Genomic DNA, 27,393 nt, shown 5'->3' on the forward strand with positions numbered 1-27,393 from the left:
GAAAACAAATCATAAACCATTCAATTAGAGCAACACATTGCTTAAGAACACCCACTTAGCAGAGTGGGGGAACCGTTTTCTCGTATTAATCTCTGCCTGCACCAACAAAAGCCTGAGAAAAATGCAAATTCCCGCAAACTGCTCCTCAGAGTTAAATATTTAATAAAAAATCAACAGATCATTTAGCTCCTGATTCTTTCCGAAATTATTTCATTGATTTTATCTTTTAAAAAATCCACATTTGTTCTAATTTACAACAAACCTGAAATCATATATAGAACCAGTTCAGTTTGCAAATATTCTGTACAGAGGCTTGTTATTAAATGGACAAGTTATATGTAAATCAAATTTAACATTATTTCGAATAATAATGGGTTTTATTCACCTACATAGCAAGATCATAAATTTTACAGCAAGTCCACAAGTTACAAGAGAGTGCAGGAAGCAGAGCCCTGGTGAAGTTAGACAATGTGGGAACCAGGTCCCGGTATGTTTCAGGGATGTGGGAACCAGGTCCCGGTGTGTTTCAGGGATGTGGGAACCAGGTCCCGGTGTGTTTCAGGGATGTGGGAACCAGGTCCCGGTGTGTTTCAGGGATGTGGGAACCAGGTCCCGGTGTGTTTCAAGGGAACCAGGTCCCGGTGTGTTTCAAGGGAACCAGGTCCCGGTGTGTTTCAAGGGAACCAGGTCCCGGTGTGTTTCAAGGGAACCAGGTCCCGGTGTGTTTCAAGGGAACCAGGTCCCGGTGTGTTTCAAGGGAACCAGGTCCCGGTGTGTTTCAAGGGAACCAGGTCCCGGTGTGTTTCAAGGGAACCAGGTCCCGGTGTGTTTCAAGGGAACCAGGTCCCGGTGTGTTTCAAGGGAACCAGGTCCCGGTGTGTTTCAAGGGAACCAGGTCCCGGTGTGTTTCAAGGGAACCAGGTCCCGGTGTGTTTCAAGGGAACCAGGTCCCGGTGTGTTTCAAGGGAACCAGGTCCCGGTGTGTTTCAAGGGAACCAGGTCCCGGTGTGTTTCAAGGGAACCAGGTCCCGGTGTGTTTCAAGGGAACCAGGTCCCGGTGTGTTTCAAGGGAACCAGGTCCCGGTGTGTTTCAAGGGAACCAGGTCCCAGTGTGTTTCAAGGGAACACAGAAACCAGGGTCCTGGTGAGTTTCACTGAAGCACAAGAACTGGGTCCTGGAGAGTTTCAACGATTTGGGAACCAGGGTCCCGGAGAGTTTTAATGAAGCATGTCAACCACTGGTGTACAAAAGGGAGAATAGAAACCAATACCCAGTGATTCAAATGTTAAACAATGGGATTTCCAAAGCATCAGATAGCTGAGTTTTACTGCAAGACAATCCCTAGCAAGGACACCTGATAGATATCCCACGATCAGGTATAATGTCCACTGCTTCCTTCCAGTTATTTTACCAATGATTAAGGTTGCCAAAATGAGACTGTAACCATATCTAAGTTTTTTTTTAGCATTCATTGAAGTCAACCAAAAATATACACCAATGTGATTAATTAAGCCATGTTCTGGCAGTGTATTTCAAAGAATGCTGCTCGATGTTGTACAAAATTCAACATATCTCAGTTCAATGATATCTGGGTTTTGGACTATTGATTAGCAATTTCAATATCCCAATGACAAGATACAATCGCAGCACTATTAAGTTGCATCAGTTAACTAAATATTAGTCCTGCAACTTATTTTATGAGCATTTTGAACCAATGTATAGATTATAACATAATAATTAGGATTATCAAATCGCTTGTCAAGCATGCTTGTAAAATATGCATACCTGACCTATGTTTTGCCATAAATTTATTTGCATAACAGCAAAATATTGTATCTGTCTAATCAATCACAGATAAAGTAATATTTTTAGAGATCAAACATTTTATTGTTATTCACGAAGGCTGTTGGCTTTCTTTAATCACTTTGCCCTAATTAAACTTTCCTTGAACTTCCTTCTGGTTTAACCTCTGTGTGTCGTATAAAATCAATGCCTACATGTCTAAAAAACCCTCTTCCTTGGTCAGTTGCAAGTCTTTGGAATCCTCCATCTTGAAGAGCTGCAAAAGCTCAGCTATTGAGTTTATATACCAAGGCCATAATCGATAGAGGTTTGGACATTAAAGAGATTAGGGACTCGGAGAGACAAGAGAGTGAGGTTGAGGCTTGGAATCAACCATGATGAGGTCGCAGAGCAGGCGAAGGGGGTTACATAATACCCTACTACTTTGATTAACTTTTACATTAAAATGTTACCTCTTCAATTACCTTCTGTAAATTATGAACGCGTACATTAACAGGAAAACTTTCTTGCTTTGCAAACACATTAACTAGATTTATCTTAAACACTTTAAATTCATCTTGATTCCGAATGGAATAGTTATGAACCTTTTCCTGATCCATCCACAAACATTCTATTATTTAGACATTGTCTATATTGGCCAAACACTATCTCGTCCAGCGCATTTTGAAGGGAAGTACGTTCCTGTCGAGTATTACATGTTAAGTTATCCCTAGTGTCATGCCTCGTTGCTTTATTCTTTCTTTGTCGGCCCATCTCTACTCTTCAATCTTAGCAACATGTTGGAAAATGAAAATATCTCCTCTCATATTTCACATGGTGCAGAAAGAAGCCATTCATGCCCCGCTGGTTATTCAGGATCTTTAAATGAATATCTCAATTAATCCCACTTTCCTGTCTTCTCCCCATGATCCTCAGAATTATACCTTGACATTTACTGCTTTGCCTTTTATAACTTCTCCAAGACAGAAAATAATAAAGCAGCTTAAGTTTTCAGAACTCCTGCTTCGATTCGTTGATGCCCAAGGAGGCAAGACGACCTTTTGAGTCTGTGGGTCAGCTATCACTTGAGCATTTCAGTCAACCCCTCTTCCCTGTGACCCTTCATCCAATTTCCTTTTGAAAGCCTTGATGGACTCTGTTCCACCAATCTCACAGGCAATAACCATAACCACTCTCTGTGCAAAAATAGCTTTTTTTATTACATCCCCTGTAACCGTAATAACGCTGCTCCATCATTTTACTTTCGATCGGGATTCTGTCAGACTTTGCTTCAGATTAGTGGTTTCCTGCTTTCTCCTCAGTCAAAAAAATATGCAAAAACCTTTCCAACCACAAATACAAAGGCATCCAGCAAACAGCCTGGTGACTGCCTTGAATGTTTAGATCTCAGCAGAAAACAGAATCTTTCATTAGCTGTTTTAATTCCTCACACAGGGGAGGTTGGAGAGCAGGAACTCTCTGCATGCATCTCATGAACGTTCCTTCTTCCCTCTTGTGAATACAGAGATCAATCTTTGCCCTACTATTAATGGCTCTCCGTGAAGGGCCATTCTTTGCTGTTACTGCAGACTGAAACAAAAAACACTTCAGGAGATATAATCATTGCTGCCTAGCTCCTATTCCTAGGCCATTACAATGTGGCCCTTTCCTTTTTTCACACATCTCTTTTCCTTTATGCCTCATTGAATCCATTAGGGCTTATTATAGTGTGCTTTTTGAAAACCCTCGAGTGCAGCCAATCTGAGCTCCTGGCATCAAGGCAAGGAAGGTTTCTTCTGATGTGAGAGAAGCAGAGCAAGTGTAAAGGTAGAAGGAATTTACAGCTAGTGTTCGGTTTTCACCGTAGTGCTTGTTCCATGGAGTGGCCCAGCTATAATTGAGGGAGTGATACTTTTCTTACAGATGGCGCCATGGAGATCTTCAGCCCATTTGGGTGGGCTCACAAAGGAGCAATTCCTTTCTTCCTCTCCTTATTTCATTGCAGCTTAATCTTCTTCAGGCCCATTAACTTTTATCACTTTGCTACTCACTTACCCTAATGGGTCATTTCCAGTAGATCACTAATGTGCCCTTGCATCTTTGGTGGAGACCAGAGCATCTGGCAGAAATTCAGTTACCTGCAGCATATGAACAGTCCACATGGACAGCCAGCCGGGCCCAGCCAGGATCTACAGGCCCAAGAGGCCTGCATCACTTGAGGCACATAATAATTTTAAGTTTTCAAAAACTAGTGGGTTTTTATTAATAATAAATAATCTCTATTAATCTGAATCGCTAAATTTTTTTTTTTTAATTTGCATTCTGATGTTGAGTCATCAACCTGAAATGTTAATTCGGTTGAACCTGAAATGTTAAATCAATTACGTCTTTGGCATACACTACCTGATCTGCCAAGTGAGTTACAGTATTTTTTTGTTTTAATTAATGTTTGAACTGATCAATCCAGTCAACATAAATATAGAACAGAAGATATGAGCAAGAGTTTGTCTAACATGAGAAGAGTGATCCTTGCTGAAATAATTCTGCAATAACCTATAACTGCCTGAGATTGAAGCAACATGACGAATGACCAAGTAGCTGTGTTCTGGGCTCAACAGCAGTACATTGGTATTAATGCAGGAAGGGTGATGCCAGCCTACAAATCATCTCATATACATTAAATATTATTTTTCGGTTATTCTTGTGAAAGAATTGTAAGACCTGAACAAGCTCAATCTGAAAGCTCCCATATAGAACATAGATCATGTTAAGTCTGCAAGCACAAGGGCAATGGAGCTGAAACAAGGCTTTTACACTCCTGTATACAAGAAAGACTGCTTGTATACTCATTTCTAAATGTCCTAACAATTATGTTTTTTTTGCGCAGCCAGGAAATTATTGCCATTTTCACAGAGCGCAGTTTGCGTAAAAAGGTCAGAGCGGGGATAAGGAGTCATTCCCGTTCCAGCATTTTACCTCCTCGACCCTTGGTAAATTTCCCGGAACGCCTGCAGTCTCAAGTCAACCGCAGGCATTCCATGAACAACGGACGGCGCATGATTCATGCCACACTCACCGTTGCCACTGTGGCACTGCGTGTCCCATATATGCCAGACGTCAAAGTCGCCATCGCCGCAACGGCGTTGCTACTCCGCCTCCTTAATTACCACAAGTCCGGTACTCTGTCTAAGCGTGCGGTGTGTGGTATGGACATTTGGAGTTTTGGTCATTCCTGTGTGAATGGCCACTCCAGAAGGTAAGTGTGACATTTGGCGATGGGGGGAAAAAAACATAAAAGAGATTTCAACTCATGGTCACTGGCTGACAATAGCCGTGCCTTTGCGCGGGCTGTGGGAGCGCTGGCTGCAAGGGGCACTGGAAAATTTCTGCTGATAGTTCCTTACAATAGACTAAAGGATATTTTGTGCAATATCACATTTTCTGTTTTATTACATGGCAATAAAATAATCTTGAATCATGAACGAATTATTATAAACGGTCTCTTTATTATATAATTCCTCTCTAAAATTGTAAATATTTCTAATTAAAGAGAGCATTCCATCTCGTTCTGGTGCCTGAATTATCATTTGTAAATCTATAAATAAGTAATAAATTGCTGTAATTTGACAATGGGTTGTAACTTCTCTGTTCTTTATTACTACATATCTTGTAAAAATGTTTATGAACACTTCACATACAGACTTCCTCTTAAAGTTAATAGTCACCAGCCAATTAGTTAAGTTGTTACATATCATCTTTGGCACAGGCTGCTGTGCGAGTGAGTTATGTTGGTGCTTATGCCTGCCAAAGGGAACCAGACATGGGGTGGGATGTTCCCCAAATGGCAAAATAGGAGCAGTGGCTTCCTCCGTTGACCTTGTAACCATTCAATGCTATTTACCACAGTTCACCTGGCAATTCTTCCTTCACACCCAAAGAAGGAAGTATAGCAGCGGAAGGTAGGATTGAGAGGCCCGACCATAATCGGCAGCAATGTATTAAAGAATGGCCCAACTATGTAAAAAACTGTGCGTCAGCAGATAATACAGTGGAAGGCATTATGCTTCAGACCATAAGCAAACAATGATACAGTATGTATAATATTAAAAAGTCTTAAAGATCAAATCAGAACCAAATTATTTCTACATAAGTTGGGCTAATTTTTACGCAAGAACTACTTTTGAGACATGGCAGCAATTAGTTTTGCAAAAGAAATTGCCCTACTGTCACCAGTAATAACTGAAAGGATCTCATAGCCGGTAGCAGAATTAGATTCAATGATGTCAAACTGTGTTAAATATCATCGCCTCGAAACTTGTATGAAGAAACTGGATTCTTCCATTTGTTCTTTAAAGCAGCGTTCAGAAATATCTGTATCTCAGAACTATGTAGATTTAAACTTGCCTTTCCAGTGGACTTTGGTCCTTTCCAAATGCAGAAGTAACAGATTATCCAAGCAGCAAGAAGACACAGGGCTAGTTCCCATCGTATACGTCCAATGTGTTCAATTCCACGTGATAATCCAAGCACTCTACGTCTGAGAATTATAATAATGTTTTGTCAAAAACATATGTAAACAAATATTCTCCATAAAATGCTGCAAACATCAATCAGATAAGTTAGTAACTATTCTGTCAAAATGGTTCAAAGTCGTGGTGATTTTTTGCGAACTGCTCCTACTCAATCCACACCTTATATTCTACTCTACTCACTTGCTTCTCTCCTCCAACCATATCCAAAGTATGATGCCTTGCAACGGTTTAACACTTTGACACTATACCCTGAACTTCTGTCTTACTTGGTCACTATGCCTGACACCTTTTGTTTCATTCTTCTCCGACCAGTTGTTTTGTGTATAAATTTGGTGCCAAGATAGCAAAACAAAAGTTTTTCACTGTATCTCAATGCATGTGGCAATAAACAATTTTTGCCATTTTTTTAGCAAAAACATAAACAGTCTGGATAAGTTCATATAAATCTCTATAAATTTAATTGATGCTGCTATTTTGATTAAATTAGTACCTCTACATTTAAATAAACTGTATTTCAAGGACATCTATAATATAATATTAAATTAGATGGTTCCAATTCTAAAGTACAATGAATAATCCTTATTCCCTACACTGAAATAAAGGTTCTACCACTTTTAAACTACTTGTCCTCAACCTTCTTTCAGCCATTGCCCCGAGGACCCTGCTCAAAGTTTATGAACCCCCCAGCTCTGTGAAGCAATCAAGATTTTGGTTTCCTCTGCACTTCTCTCCAACTGACTGCATAAAATGCATACAAATATTTACTGCTACGTTAGGTGAGGTGAAAACAAGGCTTTTAATTGAATGTGCTGTGGCCCTCAAAGGGTGGGGAGGGGGGTGTGGAGGGCCTGTGCTGACGATAGCTGTTTTAAACTAAGGATTTTACAAAATTCTTGTTGAATTAAGAGATGGTCAATGACTGCGTATTTAATCCAAGTCATTAATATTCTTCTAAATCTTTATCAAATCTCCTGACGATATTTTTTTTGCTTCAAGAACTGCAGTTTCTCCACTCAAATATTATAGGAAAAATCCTTCCTCTCCAGAACTATTTTGATTTCTCTTTAAATCCCTAGGACCTTTAGTGTGTGTGACCACATGTGTTTCCTCCCACATTCCAAAGGCTCTTGGGTTTGTAGGTTAATTGGTCACATGGATCTAACTGGGCAGCTTGAGCTAAAAGAGCCTATTAGCATGCTGCAACTTCTAAATTAAAATTAAAATCAATACATTGTCAACATTAAACTCAACTTACTTGGTTTTTTTTTAAAACTTTCTGCCACTATTTACCAGCCTCGGGATGCTGGAAAGTAGGTGAGCAACGATTGGAAGATTATCAATGAATAAAATTGACAATGTGTAAAATCTGGCCTTACCAAGACCTAACAATGACAGGAAAAGTAATTTTGCAAGGATCAATAAACTGATCCAATTACAGTGAAACCCCCGTTATAACGCAATCATTGGGGTCTATAAAATCAAATCACGAGAAAAGTGGGGTTGCGTTAAATCAGGGTTTCCCTGCTTAATTTGCATACCGACATCATTTTCATTTCTCCTTTATTTGGAACATCCCATTTATTCTGTATGCATCCTGCCGGGAACCCAAGTCCAAGGATTCGTTGCGTTATATCCAAATTTGCATTAAATCAGGGCGCATAAAATCAGGGTTTCACTTTAACCCATTCCCAAACAGTCTGTTAGTGTAAGAGGTGCTGAAGCTGTTAGCCCTTGCAAAGAATGTTCAGAATATTTTGGCAAACCTATCTGAAAAATTTCAATAAGCAAAGTTTTTATACTTCAAGGTACAAGAGGATTTTGCCATGAAAAACACAATTCATTATTTTGTTCCTCTCATCAAAGATTTGTGATCACCGTTTGAAGTCTGCTGGATAGTTTTGTTTATTTATGGGTTTTAGTGTGTCACTTTATAGAGTAATTCCAGAGCATACCTAATGCTCTTTAGAAGGGGCTTTTGAGCCTCCTTCATGAACCACTGCCTGCCCTCTGTATTTCCACACAGCGGTCAGAAAAAGATACCAGGAAGCTGACCAAATGCCTTGAAGAGATTGCAGACTTGAGAGGTGCTGTGGAAGGTTTGGTGTGCCTCATCAATGGTGGGTGCTGAAGGAGGTAAGACAGACCATCTAAGGTGGACGGATCATCGGCTTCTCCATTCTGCACACTGCTGAGGCTTTTCCATGTTTTTGGAGTTGCATTTGAGTTCAGAGTCTTCTTCCATAGTTTGGAATTATGCCTTGCAGACAATGAAAAGGTTTTGGAGAAAGACAAAGCAAGCCACTCATTGCATTATGCCCAACTGACCTATCCTTGTGTTCATGCGATTGGCTTGCAAGATATTAAAAGAGAAAGATTTGGCAATTTAGTGTCATTGAATGCAAACGAGTGCTGACTGGAATGTCTCTTGTTGCAGATGGCACTAAAGTGGTCCAAATTATTTTTTGTCACTTCTCACCACAAGCTTGAATGCTCTCCAGGTTTGGTTTCATGTTGAGCATGGTCCCTTGTTTGGATGGAGTGAAACTTTAACCTTCACACTGCTGACCATATGATGCAGAGAAAGTCATTGCTCAAATAACTGAAGATGATAAGACATGATCAATGGTCGGAGGAGCATATGAGAAAAAAAATTGGGCCAATGACTGCAAGCACATCGATCTTAATGTTCTGTGAAAATCAAGCCAGTGGAAATTCCCCTACCCGTCTCCACCCCACCAGCATTAACGTCAATTCTAATAGGTCTCTTTGACATCAAACTTGGCCAAATGTTTTTCTTTTGAGGGCAATAATTTTCAATGAATCTAGAATGCATCTCTTTTCTCCAAATGTAGTTCTTGAACACCACCCCCCCCCCCCCCCATGTTTAAGGGGTTACTTCAAGGACCAGAGCCAACAGGTTCTGATGGATCCCAAATTTTTCTTCAGTGGGCGGATTATTGGTGAGTAGGATCCCTTGATGGCTTGTCAATGACTTTTTCCATCAAATGATTCAAAATATTAGCAATTGTTTCTTTCCCTGCAGATGATGAATATTTCCATCCTTGATTTCCAGAATTGTGCTTGTTTCTTGTTTTCCCACCATTTACCCGAAGGATGGCAATTTCCCACATTGTCGGGTAAATGCCAATGACTCCCCACCTCATCCCATGTATCTACATTCCTCTGTAATAACAAAGGTCTCCTTCAAGGTCCCCTCTCACTTTAAACGTGTACCCTTTAGTTTTAGATTCCCTTACTCTGGGGAAAAGGGCAATGAATATTTACCTTATCTATGCCCCTCATGGTTTTAAAAACCTCACTAAGGCCCCCCTTTAGCCTCCCATGCACTAGGGAAAATAAATCGTCTCCTTATAATTTAACACAACCTATCGCAGTAACATTCTTGTGATTCTTTCTGCATACTTTCTAGCTCAAATATCATCTTGTACGTAGCTGGTTGACCAGAATTGCACTCAATACTCCAAATGGGGTCTCACCAACATCTTATGCGGTTGTAACATGAAATCTCTGCCCCTGTACTCAATACCCTGACAAATGATGGCAAGCATACCGTCTTCTTTACCAAACACTCTACCTGCATTTCCAGTTTCATGGACCCATGTACCTGGACCCCAAGTCTCTTTGTTCAACCTCCAGCACAACCGTTCACAATCCAAGGTAAGATGAGATGAGCAATGAGGAAAGGAAAGGAATTTCTTCCTGCTGGCTTAGGGCATCTTTAGGATGGCTGTGGAGGTTCAGTCACTAATGGACAGATCTTTAGATATTAAAGGAACCAAGGGATAATGGGAGTTGTACAGGAAAGTGGTATTGGGTTAAAAATCAATTCATGAAATTATTGAATGTTGCCACAGGAGTAATGGCCTCCCTCCTGTTTCTGTTCCTTATGTTCTGATGTTCTCAATCCATCCTGTGGCCATTCTGTTAGAACAGAACAACAAAATGGGCATAAAGATGGCACCATCTTAACAAGTGTGGTGGCCATTACCATCAATGCTGCCTCAGTGGAGAAAACCATGTTAGTGGGGATGACATCACCTAGGTTTACATCATTGTCCTACTGCACGTTCTGTTGGCACCACTTTCTTTCAAAACTCAATCAACCCAATCAGAAGAGTTTTCCTCAGAATCCTCATTAATATGTCAAGCTCTCTCAATTTATTGACATTGACGATATGGTCATTTCCAAAGTTACAACAGCCCCACAAAAAGTAGCAAGACATATTGGCACAAAGTGAATTTGTGAAGGCCAGTTTTATTGTGATCAACACATGCCACACCACTTGAGGGAGATTGGGGTCAGTAGGTCTCCTTGCCTGTGTCAGATGCCAGGATACTCCTGAAGTCGGAGCTGACATTGAGTACTTTCAGAACCTTCCTCAATGATGCAATGTTCCCTCTAATTCAGTGGTTCTCAACCTTTTTCTTTCCATTCACATACCACTTTAAGTAATCCCTATGCCCATTGGAGCTCTGTGATTAGTAAGGAATTGCTTAATGTGGCATATGAGTGGGAAGGGAAGGTTGAGAATCAATGCTCTAGACCCAATTGTTACTGAAATATTTTGCTTGAGAAAAATTGTCATTGGTCCATTTCTTTTGGAGTTATGAAACCGTTCACATAACGAGTCAATGGGGTACGATTAAAACAGTAGTTTTCAAACTTTTTCTTTCCGCCCACCTGCCACCTTAAGCAATCCCTTACTAATCACAGAGCACAGCTGGCATATAGAATACTTAAAGTGGTATGTGAGTGGAAAGAAAAAGGTTGAGGACCACTGGTCTAGAGCAAAGGTTCTCAACCTTCCTTTTCCACTTACATATCACCTTAAACAGTCCCTTACCAATAACAGAGCACCGATGGCAAAAGGATTGCTTAAAGTGGGATGTGAGTGGAAAGAAAAAGGTTGAGGACCACTTCTAGAATTTTTAGTAGTCAGAGTCTGCAAAAATCTTAGGTTGTGCAAATTTTTTTTCCTGTGACAAAAGTATTGAGTCCTTGTGCAAATGTAAACTTGAAATTGTGTCAAAATCATTTTGGCCCAGCCTATCTTTCATGGCTAATAAACCTGTATTGGCCTGAATTAATATAGGTATGATTTCATTCTACAAAGTAATACCTTTAGTTAAGATTATTTTCAAAAAGTATAATTATTAATTTCTACATTATTTTAGATAACTAACCTTTTGTGCACACATTAATTTCCTTTGTGTGCTGGTTGCAAAACGGGTGTGCACGTGTGCACTGCACAGAGGAAACAGTAATGACAAGTGAAAATATTCTTCAACCCTGCCTAAGAAACATGCACTGAAGAACCATTGAAATGATAAGAAATTATCCCAAATGGAACACTTGAAAACTATGCTTCCATGGAGTTTAAAGAACGATTCCCTCATTTTAGATTGTAAGTCACTCCTTTGATTGTTCTTAAGTGAGTTTGAAGCTTTACTTGTTTCATTCTAATCAGCTCTCACAGCAAGTCAGACCAAAAAAATAATCACTGGAGTGTTTGAGTTTAGACGTATGTACTGTATGTCAGTAGAGTTAAGCACTTCCGGGATAGGTTGCATTGAATTTACATTTGCTACTTGTGATTTAACGTTTGTATATGTCCACGCGGAAAAACCATGCAGTTTGAAGCGTAGTGATCAGAAAATGCAGCCTGGTATTTCCATAAATTGTTATTTTTAAATTGTCCCAGATGGAAGACCTTGGTCAGGTTACATGAAAGTTTAGAGGCTCTTCCCATTTCATTCTCTTTCACTGGATATCCATGAAAGGCAGTACTGAACTATTTTGAAACTTTCAATAAGAAGTTGTACAGCCTGAATCCACTGATGGCATATTTGGCCAGAGGTAGGAGGGGAAGTAGAATGGGACGGGAGGAGAAATGAGCAGATCTTTCAATCTATTTTTGAGTTCTTTCAGTATTTGACTTTAATATTTCACTTGTTCAGGATTGTAGCCGAACAAGTCCATCTGAGCTCTGTTGCACGACACTGGAGTGGTGATAAGGAACTTATCTAACTTCACGAACTCAGACTCTCCCCATACCACCACTTTCCGCCCCCCCCCCCCCACCCCACCCTCCTCCTACCACCAGGGTTGGCAACTCAATACATTTGGTTCTCATTCATTTTCAGGATTGCCTGCATTAGGGACAGCACATCATTCACTTTAAAACATTTCCATGGCCAACACATCACACTCCAACTTCTTGTCATGTGCTCTAACTGCCCAGCAAGTTCTTGCAACCATAGAGCCTCTATCCAATTCTGACACACACATTCCCATGTTTTTAATCCTGCCATCCCAAATCACCCTTTTAAGACAGGCTCTTTTGCTCAAACTTTTGCAAGACAATCCCACACATTGTATCTGCTTAATGGCATGCCAATTATAAGAGCAATTGGCATGACCTCGGGATTTCTCTGCAACTCACCTTTCTCCGCCTCTAGGATCTTCAGAAAGTGATAGTCAAACCACTTTCTCTACCCTTTCTTACCTCCTGATGGACCCCACAAATAAGAAAAACAGATGGAGCAGAGGGAGGAAACACCAGTGGGAATGTTTCCAGCCTCGTACAGGGTATTGGTGTTGAGGAAGCGCATGACCAGGTCAATTCACCAATTGCGATTGCACATATATCCACAGTACATCAGCTGGTCTGAAATGTTTGCTGACCAATATGTTCATCGAAACATCGAACAAAGAACCATGGAACATAACAGCTGAGAAAACAGCCCTTCTGGTCTGTGCCAAACTCTTATTCTGCCTACTCCCACTGAACTGAACCAGTCCGTAGCCCTCTGGACTTCTCGCACCCATGTTCAATGTTAAATGTTAAAAATGAGCCTGCATTCACCACCTCAGCTGGCGGCTCATTCCACAGTCCCCACCACTCTCTGTGTGAAGCAGTGCCACCTCATGTTCCCCCTTAACTTTTCTCCTTTCATCCTTAAACCCATGTATCCCACCTAACCTCAGTAAAAAAGCCTACCTGCATTTAATCTCTACAGCCCTTGTAGTTTTGAATGCCTCAATCAAATCTCCACTCATTCTTCTACACTCCAAGGAATAAAGTCCTAACCTGTTTAGCCTTTCCCTGTAACTCAATTCCTGAATTCCCGGCAGTATCTTAGTAACTATTCTCTACCCTCTTTCAATCTTATAGATATCTTTTCTGTGTTCAAATTTACACACAATACTCCAAATTTGGCCTCGCCAATGTCTTATACAACTTTACCATAACATCCCAACTCCTGTATTCAATACTTTAATTTATGAAGGCCAATATGCCAAAAGCTCTCTTTACAACCCTTTACACCATGTTCAAGGACTTTTGTGTCTGTATTCCTAGATCCCTCTGTTCTACTGCACTCCTCAGTGTTCCACCATTTACCATGTACATCCTTTTTCGGTCTGTCCTTCCAAAATTCAGCACCTCACACTTGTCTGCATTAAACTCCATCTGCCATTTTTCAGCCCATTTTTTCAGCTGGTCCAGATCCCTCTGCAAGCTTTGAAAGCCGTCCTCACTGCCCATGCCTCCAGTCTTTGTGTCAACTGCAAACTTGCTGATCCAATTTACCACATTATCATCCAGACCATTGATACAGATGACAAACAACAATGGTCCCAGCACCGATCCCTGAGGGACACCACTAGTCACAGGCCACCAGTTTGAGAAACAATCATCCACCATAACCCTAAAGCTAATGTCGAATCCAGTTTACCATCTCACCATGAATACCAAACATCTGAAACTTCCTGACTAACTCCCATGTGACACATTGTCAAAGGCCTTACTTAGACATGGTTTCCATGTAGACAATATCCTTCATCAACCTTCTTGGTAACCTCCTCAAAAAATCCCAAAGGAATGCTTACACATGATCTACCATGCACAAAGCCACATTGACTATCCCTAATCAATCCATGGCTATCCAAATACTTGTATATCCAATCTCTCAGGATATCTTCCAATAATTTACCTACCACTGACATCAGGATCACTGGCCTGTAATTACATGGTTTTTAACATCAGAACAACATGAGCTATCTTGAAATCCTCAGGCAACTCACATTTCAAATATTTTTGCCTCTGAAGGCCTTTTTCACAGCAAACTCATCCTTGCCAGAAAGCAACTTATCCCAATCAAAGCATTCTAGATCCTTCCCCATTTCCTCAAAATTTATCCTTCTCCAATTTAGAATCTCAACCCAAGATCCAGACCTATCCTTCTCCATAATTAACTTGAAACTAATGGCATTATTATCACCATCCCAAAATATTCCTCTACACATACTTTTACCATCTGTCCTGTCTCGTTCCCTAACAGGAGATCCAGTATTGTTCTCTCTCTCATTGGTACCTCTATATATTAATTTAGAAAACATTCCTGAACACATTTGACAAACTCCAAGCCATCCAGCCCTTTTACAGTATGGAGTCACAGACAAAATCTCCTACCATCACAACTTTATGTTTCCTGCAGCTGTCTACTATCTCTCTACATATTTGCTCCTCTAATTCTTGCTGACTATTGGGTGGTCTATAATACAACCCCACGAGTATGGTCATACCTTCCCATACCTCAGCTCTACCCATGTCCTGTCTCTGGGTTAACCTGTCTGAGCACTGCTGTGCTACGTTCCCTGACGAGGACTGTCACTCCTCCTTTCAGCCCTACCTCTCTATCGTATCTGAAAGAACGGAACCCCAGAACATTGAGCTGCCAGTCCGGCCCTTCCTGAAACCATTTCACCAATGTCCACAATGTCACAATTCCACGTGTCAATGCACACTGTAAGCTTGTTGTCTTTCCTATGGTACACCTTGTATTGAAATAGATGGATCTGAGAACATATCCACTGCATACAACCCTTTTATTTCTGACTTACATGCCATCTTCACCTCATCTTTTCCCTCCTCCTCTCCACTATCTGATCTGGCACTCTGGTTCCCATTCCCCTGCAAATCTAGCTTAAATCCCCAAAAGCAGTTCTAGTAAACCTTCCTGCAAGGATATTAGTCCTCCAGAAGCAAACCATCCCATCGGGACAGGTCCCACCTTGCCTGGAAGAGAGTCCAATTATCCAGAAACCTGAAGCCCTCCTTTCTGCATCATGCCTTTAGCCAGGTGTAAAGCTGCATTATACTCTTATTTCTAACCTCACTAGCATGTGGCATGGGTAGCAATTCTGAGATTACAACCTTGGAGATCCTGTCCTTCATCTTTGCACCTAATTTTCCTGAGCTCTTTTTGCAGAACCTCATCACCCTTTCTGCCTATGTCATTGGTCCCTATATGGGCCACAACATATGGCTGCTCACCCTCCCTGCTGAAAATGCCTTGAACTTGATCTGAGATATCTTGGACCCTAGCACCGGGCAGGCATCATACCATATGGGACTTTTGATCCCTTCCATAGAAACTCTTATCTGTTCCCCCAAACTAATCATGTCCAAACTTTGAGATTGTACAGCAGCTGATATGTGTGACAAGATCCTTCTTGCCGCAGGACTTTTTTTACTTCATTCTTGAAGCATAGAACAGGCCCTTAAGGCCTTCTCGACCATGCCAACCAAAGTGGCATTCTGGGTTCATCCCATTTGTCAGCATTTGGTCCATATCCTTCCTGGTCCCTCTTTTCCTCAAGTACGTCCAAATGTCTTTTGAACAATGTTATTATGCCCACTTCTATAGTTTCCTCTGGCAGTTCATTCCAGATACAGACTGCTTTCTGAGTGGGAAAAATTGTCCAGCAGGTCCCTCCAAAATATTTCCCCACTCTCCTTAGATTTATGCCCTCTGGTTCTATAATCTACCCTGGGGGGGGGAAGAGACCATTCTCCTCATGATTGTGTTAACCTCTATAAGGTCAGCCCTCAGCCTCCTTCACTTGAGCGAATAAAGACCCAATCTATCCAGCCCCTCCCTATGTCAACCCCCTCCATTCCTGGCAACATTCTGTTGATCTCCACTCCACCCACTCCAATATCTTGGTGACCAGAACTGCACGTGGTACTCTTTAAGTGTGGTCTCAACCTCAAGAACCATGAGGTCCTAGCTTTTGTACTTTGTACCACATCCAATGAAGTCACACATGCCAAACACCTTCTTCACCACCATCTCAACCTGAATTGCCACTTTCCAGGAACTATGCACTTGTACCCCAAGGTCTCTCTGTCCAGCACCACTCTCCAGGGTGCTACAATTCACTGCAATGCAAGTCCTACCCTGGGTTGACTTACCAAACTGCATCACCTCACACTTGTCAGAGATAAATTCCAATATTCCGCTTCTTGACCCATCTGACCTAGATCAAGTTGTAAACTTAGATATTTTCCACACTGTCCACCAATTTGGGTGTCATCTGCAAATTTACTAACCGAGTCTATTGGGTATCCAAATTATAAACGTAGATGACAAACAGCAGTGGATGCAGTAACAGCCATTGTGGCACAGCATTAGACACAGACCTCCAATCAGACAAACATCCTTCCACTGCTATCCTCTATGTCAGTGGTACTCAACCTTTTTCATTCCACTCACAAACCACTTTAAGTATTCCCTCTGCCATATATGGATACAAATTAGATTATTTTTAGAGAAAGTGTTAAAGGTTAAACTTCCATTAGATCCAATGTTATTTTTTTTAGGAAATATTAAAATGTTTAGTTTAAAACTAAGGTTAACTATGCATCAAATTGAATGTTTAAGATTGGCTTTAGCTGTTTCAAGGAAATGTATAGCTATTATTTGGAAGTCTGATATGGATTTTGGGATGCAAAGATGGCATATTGAAATGAGATCTTGTATTCCTCTTGAAAAAATAACATATGTAATAATTATCATTCTTTTTGGAAAATATGGAGCCCATATTTACAAGTTGGTTTGAAAATTTAAGATCTCAATAGCTCGCCCTGATGGTGGTTCTCGGTTCCATGGTGTTTGAATAGAATTTAATTATTCATTGACAATCTCCTTTCTTCTTCCTTTCTTAGGGGTATTTGGGAGGGAGGTGGGTGGTGGGGCGGCGGGAGGGAGGGACTGTTTATGCACCACATGTATAATTTTATATGTATAATTAATTATTAATTAATTGTATTGTGACTTTAAATTAAAAAAAAAGAGTGTTCATTTTTGGATACGCAGCATCTAGAAAGATTATTCCAGAATAATAGTGTTTGCTTTATTAAAAACTGAAGTATCTAAGTACACAATAAGAACTGCTGAAGGAAGCCATCTGTTTCAAACAAAAACAAGATCATTAGACCTCATGAAACCAACTAAACCACTTGAGCCTCTTGGAACAGAGATGAAGTTAGAGATTGTTATGGATATGGAGTGGTTATGGAAAAGGGAAGAGGTTTTTGCAGAAATGAAACTAAAACTGTGATGTTGCATCACATGATGTCAGAGAGCTATATACTGAAAGCAGAGAAGACAGTTCAGAAGTCAAGACCCTATGGGATGCACACAGGAGGTGGACCCTTGTGAAAGACAGGGTTGAATTACAGTAATCGGAATAGGTGCTGTTATGTGTTACTCCTAATAAAAGGGGAATATAGAAATAGTGGATTTCAAAAGGGAGACCACTTTTCAATTACTCCTCTGAAAATAAAGAGTGCAGCCTCATTGTGGAAGAAAACTGAAGAAGACAGAAAACTTGACCTCCTGAAAGACAGGACTTATATTATCCTTATCACTGGAGATACAACATAAATGGTTTTTAAATAAGTAAGACCACGTCGTATTTGCACCCAGAAGATGGTCGCTCCTGTTTGTAAAATATCTCTCTGAAGGACTCATGAGTTTAAAGAGATCTGAAAATAAAATGTTTAAAAGGTGCTTCATAATTACTTCTGAACTGTGATTAAAAAGGAAGTCAACAAAATATTTGAAACTAGAGTTTTAAAACTGACTTTTTCAGAATCAAGTTTAAACTGTAATGGTTTTGGACTTTAATACACACACACACACACATTTACATTTGCGCATCGCGGTTTAAATTTAGAATTGTTTAGAGGTAAGTAAGAAATGTTACGTTGTTAATCATTCAATAAAAACTATTATTTTGAATTTACCACTGTCTGGTTAATTTTCCATTGCAATTCGTTTATTAGTACGACTAGGGTTTATTAGTTCATAACATGGCTGGTGGGGTTTCAGGTTATCTGAAAGGCAGCATTTCTAACTGTATCGCACAGTCACACTCTCTCAATACTGCACCAAAATGTCAACAAATTTTGAGCTCCAAATTTTGGGGACACCTATAAATTGATAACTTTCTGCCTTAGAGATATTGCCATCGACATCCAACAACTTGTTAATTCATTAACATAAGGTGAATGGTAAACAGTACAGCGAGTGTCTACTATCAGTCAGTACATTTTAATCCAGCTCAATTTCATTACCAAGGTGATGTTCTAAATATAATATTAAATTGCACTAAACTGGATTACACAAAGCATGCCACTAAATTGGTAAATTATCCTCAAGGTTTGCATTGTATTGCTGTGAAAGAATGCTTATAACAAGGATATTGTCAGTTGATGGAATCAATAATTTCTCACACTCAAAATTAGTTTTAAATAAAGGATTAGTATATTACATAAAGGCACCCTGTCCCCCTTAATACTGTATATCACTAATGAATTAATGCATCTACCTTTACATTAAAATAAATATCTAATTTTTTTTTTGTCATTAGTAAACATTCTGTGATAATTAACTGGGGAAAATAAAATAAAAGCTTGGAAAAGGCTGATTAAATAAGATCATTACAAGCTATATTTAATTCATAATCATACGAGAAGCTGCTGTCTACAACTTGTGCAACATTTCAAACTCGCACGGTACATTAAGTCACAAAATAAATGGTCCACTTATGAAAGGCACAAGAACTCATTGCCTTTTGACAATCTCTGCTTCAGACTTTCATGTTTGTTGCTTCTAAGAGTCTCACCTTCAATACACACTATTTCCCCATTAATTAGCAATTCTCCACCAGCTATGTTGTGTTTTTGGCTATTAAACCAAAGGCAGTGTTTTTGCGACACAAGAAGGAATCTTTTTCCATCTTTCTATTCTTCCCAAGGGTGCAACATGCAACAGACTAATAAAATCTTCCCGAATACAAAGGTTTAACAAGATTAAATTTCAAATTTTAGCCCCAACCCTTCACCATATTAATGATCAGATCATTCATTATTTTGATCTTGTACCATTTGAAACTTTGCTACATATTTTAACCTTCTATTAGCAAGACTGTTCAATATTACATAAATAGCCCTTCCACAATTTTATATAACTACAATTCAGAAAACATGAAGCAAAAATATTTTATCTGAAATGGGATCATCAATACAATTAAAAGTAATCCAATAGTTTCAACTCATACTACAAGCCCCTGCTAATTTGCTCGATACTGTCACATTTTGATTTCTGCGATTCCAGTTGATGCCCAATAACAAAAAGATAATTATGGCATTGGACAGTATCAGTGGGTTGGTCAACAATGCAATACCTTTATTTACAGATCAGAGGAACGTGGATTCTCAATTCACTTGGAAAGATCCATGTACCAACACTGGTGCTGCATTCCAAAAATACATTGCAAATTCCTTCAAAATAACGTTCATTATTCCTCTTTCTCCTTTCTGAAAGTCCTGACTCCAGACAATATCACAATGAACTGTATAACACATCTCCCATCATGAACCTGCTTCACCAGTAAATTTAGTGAATGGTAATGACCTTGAGAAATATCATAGGAAAACACAAAACAGAACGAACTGGGTTGCATTCGTTCTCTGATCTGTGTGAAATTAATGCCACACTCTCGCTCCACACTCAATCTCTTCTATTGATCACATCTTTGACCTCTGCATCCGTGCACTAGAGCTGGAGGTCAAGTTCCAGTGTTCTTCCACTGGGCGTAGCCCAGCACAACCATCTGACCTAGATGGAAAAGGTAGGTCTTTGATACTTTCATTAATATTAGTGTTTTAATTGATTTGTACCAGTTAAAATTGCATTTAAATGTGATATTTTTTTCAATTTTTTTTAAAGTTATTGACTCAAAAATTATTAAAAATCTAATCCAACTGTTTGTAAATACATTTAGTGGGCAGAGTGGGTGCAAGGCTGGAACTTGGGTTCAACCAACTGAAATGTAGTTATTGTCTGATGAACATTCTGTTCATGAAGTGGACAAGCAGCAAAGTTTGGAGTACAAATTGATCTTTGGGACCAAACTTGGGGATGATGCTAGGGGTTGGGCGCAAGGTGAGCGCAACATTGGTCGCGTGTAATCTGATGTGAAACACGAAAGTCTACAGATTCTATGATTGTAGTCAAAATACAGAAAAGCTGGAGGAACTCAGCTGTAAAGGTGTAAACATATATTAACAAAATTTTGAACCTGAGCCCTTCATCAAAGTATGAGTGAAAAAAGACAGGCTTCTGAATTCAAAGATGGGGAAAGAAAGGGGAAGAATGGGAGGGGAGGAGTCCAGACTAATAGTCAAAAGGTGTTAAATGGATATGATAAGAGGAATGGTGAGAATTGATTTTGGCTCTGTAAAAGGAGACAGAAGGAAAAGTGGAAAGGGAGAGAGAGAGAAGGAGGTAGGGGGAAGAAGATGGGAGGGGGAGGGTTCTAATGGAAACCAGAGAAGTTGATGTTAATCCCATCTGGTTGGAGATGGCCAGATGGATGATAAGGTGTTGTTCCTTCAATTTGCAGATGGTCTCAGACTGGCAGTGAATGTCAACAAGGGAATGGGGCAGGGAATTGAAAAGGATGGCCGCTGACAGATCAACACTATTGCGGCGGACAAAACCAGGGTGTACAACAAAGTGATCTCCCAGACTGCATCCAGTCTCTCTGGTGCAGAGGAGACCACAATGGGAGCCCCGGATGCAGTAGATGACCCCTGCAGATTCACAAGTGAAGTGTTGCTTCACATGGAAGGCCTGTTTGCAGCCCCGGATGGTGGTGAGGAAGGAGGTGTGGGCCCAAGTGCAGCATCTCCTGCAGTCACAGTGGTAGGTGGTAAGGGGGCGATTGGTGTTGAGGAGGGAAGAGTGTAGGGTGGAGTCACAGAGGGAACTGTCCCTGCAGAAGGCAGAGAGGGGAGGAGCGGGGAATCTGGCTCATGTTTTGAGGCAGTAATTTTTCTCCTGCATAGAAGTACCTCACAAATTCCCAGATAATAAATGATCAAAGTTTAGTTACAAATCCAAAGGTGTATGGTTGCTTTGTCCACAATACTTCCCCATAACTATTTTCCTCCCCAATGGATTTTCTGGTTATATATATCCACGATGTTTACTTTTTTCAAACTAAAGTGCAGGGCATATTAGCAATGAGATAGTAAAAATGATTAATCAAAAAGATTTGTTAGACTTCAGTATATAATTTTACATTAGAATACCCTTTCAAAAATTGAGAATGTCAAAATTAACTTAGCATTAAATATTGTTTCTCTCCACTTCTACTATTCATTTAAACTTGAAGCACATAAACCCATGGGGAAATGTGAATGAGTAAATTTCTTTGCATCTGCAAGACCCAAAGAATGACCACATCTCTTCAACAGACACATTAACCCTCACTCTCGGCTTTAAATCTGTTTCAGGGAATTTTTTAAAATGTACAATCTTTCTAATTACTTTCAAAGTACTGTGCAAGGGAAATAGATCTGGTTGATAAGACTAATATATATTTTCAATGTATATTTTCTTAGTCTCTACTTAACATGAAATTCTTTATTTTACCACAGAATATTTTAATTTCATTTTAATCATTTTATTTTATACTTACTCCCAGAACTCAATGACAGGCGAAGTTGCGTTTGGTAAGACTGTTTGATTGCAATTGGTGGAATTCAGCTTCTGAAACTCTAAACAGTTTTCTTCAAGGGGATTAAAGAAACAACGCATGATTAAAATAGTAGTTATTCATGATGGTTGATGCATATATATTAGATCTGTGACCCTTTAATGCTTATTTTAACCAATGGTAGGTGTGAAACACAGCTGCCTTGCATCTTACCTGTGTTCCAATAATGTCCACAGGTAGCCCAAGGGAGTTCACTTGTAAAGCAATTGAAAAGATAGAATATGGCCCAAGCCAAAACAATGATGTAAAACACATTTAAATGTGCCTCAATCACCTGGGTGGCATACCCGATCCCTGTCAACAAACAAATTATCTGTTAGCTTTGCATCAACTTCTCATTGACCAGCTCATGTTCAGGTGAAAGGCATCACTGAGGTTTCAAGCTTACCTTCAAAGAGGGGGCAAACTTTCCTCCAACACGTGATCCCCCCCTCACTCGTGTACTGGCCCAGGGCAGTCTCTAGGAAAAACACCGGGATACCACACCCGATGAAAAATATAACGTATGGGATGAGGAAAGCCCCTGGAATTAAAGGACAGCAACAATCTTCACTGAGAACTGCACATCAAGACTGGAAGGAAAAAAAATCAATGCATTCCCAAAGTTTAACCAGCCTCAACTCTCACTAATTGCCTGCTTTAAAAGGGTACTTTTTTTTCCCCCACAACCGTGTCCACACTTAAGAGTGGCAATTGCACCCAACACACGTTCAGGGCGCCTTCTGGAAATTTGCTCCTTTAACAAGCAATCAAAGAGTGTGTACTGACAATAACCACACCATCAGTGTGAATATAAGACCGCTTTAATAAACTAATATGGACACTAAGAGGTCCTTGTCTCTGCAAGACAAACCTGGAAGGCTAGACTGTAGCTCTGGACTGCTTTATAGACAAGGTCACCGGGATGACCCCTGGTAACCTAGAGGGATAATTACATATCACCACAAAGTTGATCAGCTAAACACATCAAGTAAGATTAAGTAAAAAGTTTTGCGACTGTACCGCCTCCGTTCTTGTAACAGAGGTAAGGGAAGCGCCACACGTTCCCCAATCCGATGATCTCCCCTGCCACGGACAAGACAAACTCTATTTTGTTATTCCAGTGGCCCCTTTCTGACATTCTCTTGTCGTTGGGGCGAACTAAATTGACGTTGGAAGCTTCGATCTCCATCGTATCGTCGGGTTTCCCATTGATGATCGGAATTGCTTTCTCCGCTGTCATGACGCTCGCCTGAAGATGAAAAGCGAAAAGTTTAGCTGCAGACCACTGATCTCGTTTTCTTCTTTTCTTTCTTCCAGCGACCGCCCGGCAAAATTGGCGAGTGTCTGGGTGGGTAACAAAAATACTGAGAAAATGAGACAACTCAAGCCCGATGTCATGAAAAGGCTTTGGAATTTCCAGTTACACTCGGTCCGTTCAATGAAACCTGCTCACCACTGAAATTGACAAGAGGATCGATCACTCGCCCACCGAGGGTCCCGCTATTAACCCGCTCATTCACTCACCGAGGGTCCCACTGTCAACCCATTCACTCGCCCACCGAGGGTCCCGCTGTTCACTCGCCCACCGAGGGTCCCGCTGTTCACCCGCCCACCGAGGGTCCCGCTGTTCACCCGCCCACCGAGGGTCCCGCTGTTCACCCGCCCACCGAGGGTCCCGCTGTTCACCCGCCCACCGAGGGTCCCGCTGTTCACCCGCCCACCGAGGGTCCCGCTGTTCACCCGCCCACCGAGGGTCCCGCTGTTCACCCGCCCACCGAGGGTCCCGCTGTTCACCCGCCCACCGAGGGTCCCGCTGTTCACTCGCCCACCGAGGGTCCCGCTGTTCACTCGCCCACCGAGGGTCCCGCTGTTCACTCGCCCACCGAGGGTCCCGCTGTTCACTCGCCCACCGAGGGTCCCGCTGTTCACTCGCCCACCGAGGGTCCCGCTGTTCACTCGCCCACCGAGGGTCCCGCTGTTCACTCGCCCACCGAGGGTCCCGCTGTTCACCCGCCCACCGAGGGTCCCGCTGTTCACCCGCCCACCGAGGGTCCCGCTGTTCACTCGCCCACCGAGGGTCCCGCTGTTCACTCGCCCACCGAGGGTCCCGCTGTTCACTCGCCCACCGAGGGTCCCGCTGTTCACTCGCCCACCGAGGGTCCCGCTGTTCACCCGCCCACCGAGGGTCCCGCTGTTCACTCGCCCACCGAGGGTCCCGCTGTTCACTCGCCCACCGAGGGTCCCGCTGTTCACCCGCCCACCGAGGGTCCCGCTGTTCACTCGCCCACCGAGGGTCCCGCTGTTCACTCGCCCACCGAGGGTCCCGCTGTTCACCCGCCCACCGAGGGTCCCGCTGTTCACCCGCCTGCTTGTCGGTTTCCCCCACCACCGCGGATCTTGTGACTCCCCCGAGGACAGTCTCGCACGGCGCCTCTGTGGTTCGGGCTGTGGATCCGTCCGGGTGCCTTTGGTCCTCTGGTGATACCTTCTGCGAAGCGAGTGGGTTGAGAGAGCGAGCGCGCTCTTTCCTCCGATGCTGCTGTGTATTGGAGACGAGCCCATGCGCCGCTCTGACTTGCAGTCCGGGCTGTATCAATGAATGGCGCAATCGCCCGGGTGGGGGGGGAGGGTGAAATCGGGGAGGAAATATCCCACCCTGTTTTGTGGTACCTTCGTGGGAACTCCGGTTCGAGCACTGGATGGGGAGGGTGCGAAGGGAACTGCGGCTGTTCACAGTACTGTCGCCATCTGCACATGGGCGCTTGTCCTGGCCATTGCTTAAGGGCCGCGGAAGGGGTGTTTGGTGACAGAGCTGGGGGGGTGGGGTGGGGTGGGGTGGGGGGGGGGTCCACGTTTAGCAGGGAAGTCTGCTGGCGCCGTGATGGTCGGGCAATACACAAATTATGTTGGAGAAGCTCGGCAGGTCATCCCTAGGAAGCAAAGGTTTCGGTCCTGAGAGCAAAAAGCAGACAGGCGCCCGAAGAAAAAAGGGGCTTCGATGTGTTCGTTTCCCCCTTTTGCCCACCCTCCCCACCTTCCACCACCACCACCACCACCACCACCAGATCTGGCACGTGGCAACGGAGCGAAGCAGTCACGAATACTGCAGACAAATGTGTAATTCTGCCAGAGTCCTTAGTATTGTGATTTTTAAAACAAAAAAACTTCTCTAGTAGTCTTTGTACATCTTTTGGACCTTACTGTGGGAGTTCATCAGCAGGATGTAGAGTGGTTTAAGGTTAACTTGTTTATTTCTAATTCATTTTCAAGTTGTTTCTCAGTAAATGATGAAAACAAAAACAGGGGTTTTCATTCAATTCAATTTTCCCCAAATTAAAATCGACTAAAACTCAAGTGTTAGGACAGTACTTCCCAGAATTTGTTGGTACCTGTTCCTGTCTGACCCCTGATGTTAATTATTCAAATGCTGTGACAGTTCAAAACAAATTATATAATTTGCAAATCGATACAGTCGAAGTCTTAAAATCCAGATTGCTCACGGACTGGCTCGTCTGGATTTTCTGGAGTTTCGGGCCATACTTTTAAAATTCAAATTTCAGGTGGAAAAGAGAACAAAGAATAAATTGTGATAGTTTGTTCATTCGGAAATAGACCATGTCTCATTTCTCAAAACGAGCAGTTTTAAAGAGAAATAGTCAACACTTGACAAAAAGGTAGACATAAAATGTTTTCACAGAAAAGTGTCATGCTTGAAATGTTCAAAAATTAACATTTAAAAAGAAAAAAACAAATTAATTTCTTTGTGATAAGATTTACCTGTCGCTGCCATGCATCTGTCTCACACACACACACACACACACACACACACACACACACACACACACACACACACACACACACACACACATCTGCTAAATTTTAAAAGCTTGAGAGTTTTCGAAAAGTCCAGATTCTCAGGTGGTCCAGGTTTCTGGCATCCAGATTTTAGGACTTCCACTGTATACTACAAACTTCAGTGATGGGCATGAATATCTTCAGCTGCAGCCAAAACTGTAATGTGTAGTCACTAGGGGGGGGGGGGGGAACAAAAACACAAAATGTTTCCAGATGACGCTTTATAAGCAGGTCATACAATAGTATCAAAAAGATTCAGTGCAGGTGGGAGAGGCCCATAGTCAGTGGAATTTGAAGCCAAACATAATCTGCTGGAAGATCTCAGTGAGTCAAACAGATCCAGTGGGAGAAAAACGGTGGTCAACATCCAGGTTGAGACTCCAAACATTGACCATTCTTTTTCGCTCACTGTTGTAGCTTGGTCCACTGAGTTCCCCAAAGGAGATTGTGTTTGCATTGGGTGAATCAAGAAAATTTTTAAAAGTGACCAGAATTAACGCATTTAGTTACTGGGAAGTAACTAAATATAAGTAACTAAATATACTGGGAAGTACTGTCCTAACACTTGAGTTTCAGTCTTTCAGGTCATTGTCCTAAAGTTCAGGTTTATTATCATCCGACTGTACATATGCAACCAGAGAAAATAGTATTTCTTTGAACCACGGGGCAGACATGCACACAGTACATAGCACATAGTAATCACATATATACATACAGATATAACTTGAAATAAATATATATAAATATTTTGGAATTGTTTTCTTGCTTAATCAATCTCACAGCCTGCAGGAAGAAGCTATTTCCCAGCCTGACACTCCTGTGATCTCTTGTTCTCACAAATTTTAAAAGCTTGAGAGTTCAACGTGAACAGTTTTAACTGCACTTTTCACTTTAAAACAAGTAACTCAATATGGGGCACCTTTGCATTACACCAATTGTACTTAAATACAAGTTGACTTGCTTGGATAGCAAGTAAAGCTAAGTTTTTCACTGTATCTCTGTCTATGTGACAATAATAAACAATTAAGTCCAATACATTCACCACTGTGCATCTCATTCAGATAAGAGTCCAGTAATTTACATTCAAAGTCTGCATGGGTACATGAAATCTCCCTCATAAAGAACTGCAAATTACTGTAGATTAATGTTAGGTGCAGAGGTTGACCATCCCTGTTAAATCTAGTGCATTTTAAGTTGTTTGATGATACTTGTATGCATTTCTGAGTTGATCATTTCTCATACAGTCTCCCATGGTTCTTTTGTGTATTATTATTTCACCAGGTAAAGGTGGACAATTCTAATAT

General features: G+C 41.5%; 1 protein-coding gene across 4 annotated transcripts in view; it reads right to left on the reverse strand.

Annotated features, from left to right (window-relative positions):
- The window catches only part of slc6a11b (solute carrier family 6 member 11b), a 188,205-nt gene extending 163,254 nt beyond the window's left edge, over positions 1–24,951 (reverse strand). The window contains exons 1-6 of one of the 4 annotated variants that reach the window (XM_069939876.1): positions 24,600–24,951; positions 23,255–23,483; positions 22,641–22,775; positions 22,406–22,546; positions 22,175–22,265; positions 6,188–6,320 (exon numbers count right to left, since the gene is read on the reverse strand). In XM_069939876.1, the coding sequence (XP_069795977.1) occupies positions 6,188–6,320; positions 22,175–22,265; positions 22,406–22,546; positions 22,641–22,775; positions 23,255–23,474 (720 nt within the window). In that variant the 5' untranslated portion in view covers positions 23,475–23,483; positions 24,600–24,951. The remainder of the gene's footprint in view (positions 1–6,187; positions 6,321–22,174; positions 22,266–22,405; positions 22,547–22,640; positions 22,776–23,254; positions 23,484–24,599) is intronic. The other 3 variants (XM_069939874.1, XM_069939875.1, XM_069939873.1) reach the window with 3 other exon arrangements.
- Between the last annotated feature and the right edge of the window lie 2,442 nt (positions 24,952–27,393).

Source organism: Narcine bancroftii, chromosome 5 (assembly GCF_036971445.1).
Source record: "Narcine bancroftii isolate sNarBan1 chromosome 5, sNarBan1.hap1, whole genome shotgun sequence".
Lineage (NCBI taxonomy): Eukaryota > Metazoa > Chordata > Chondrichthyes > Torpediniformes > Narcinidae > Narcine > Narcine bancroftii.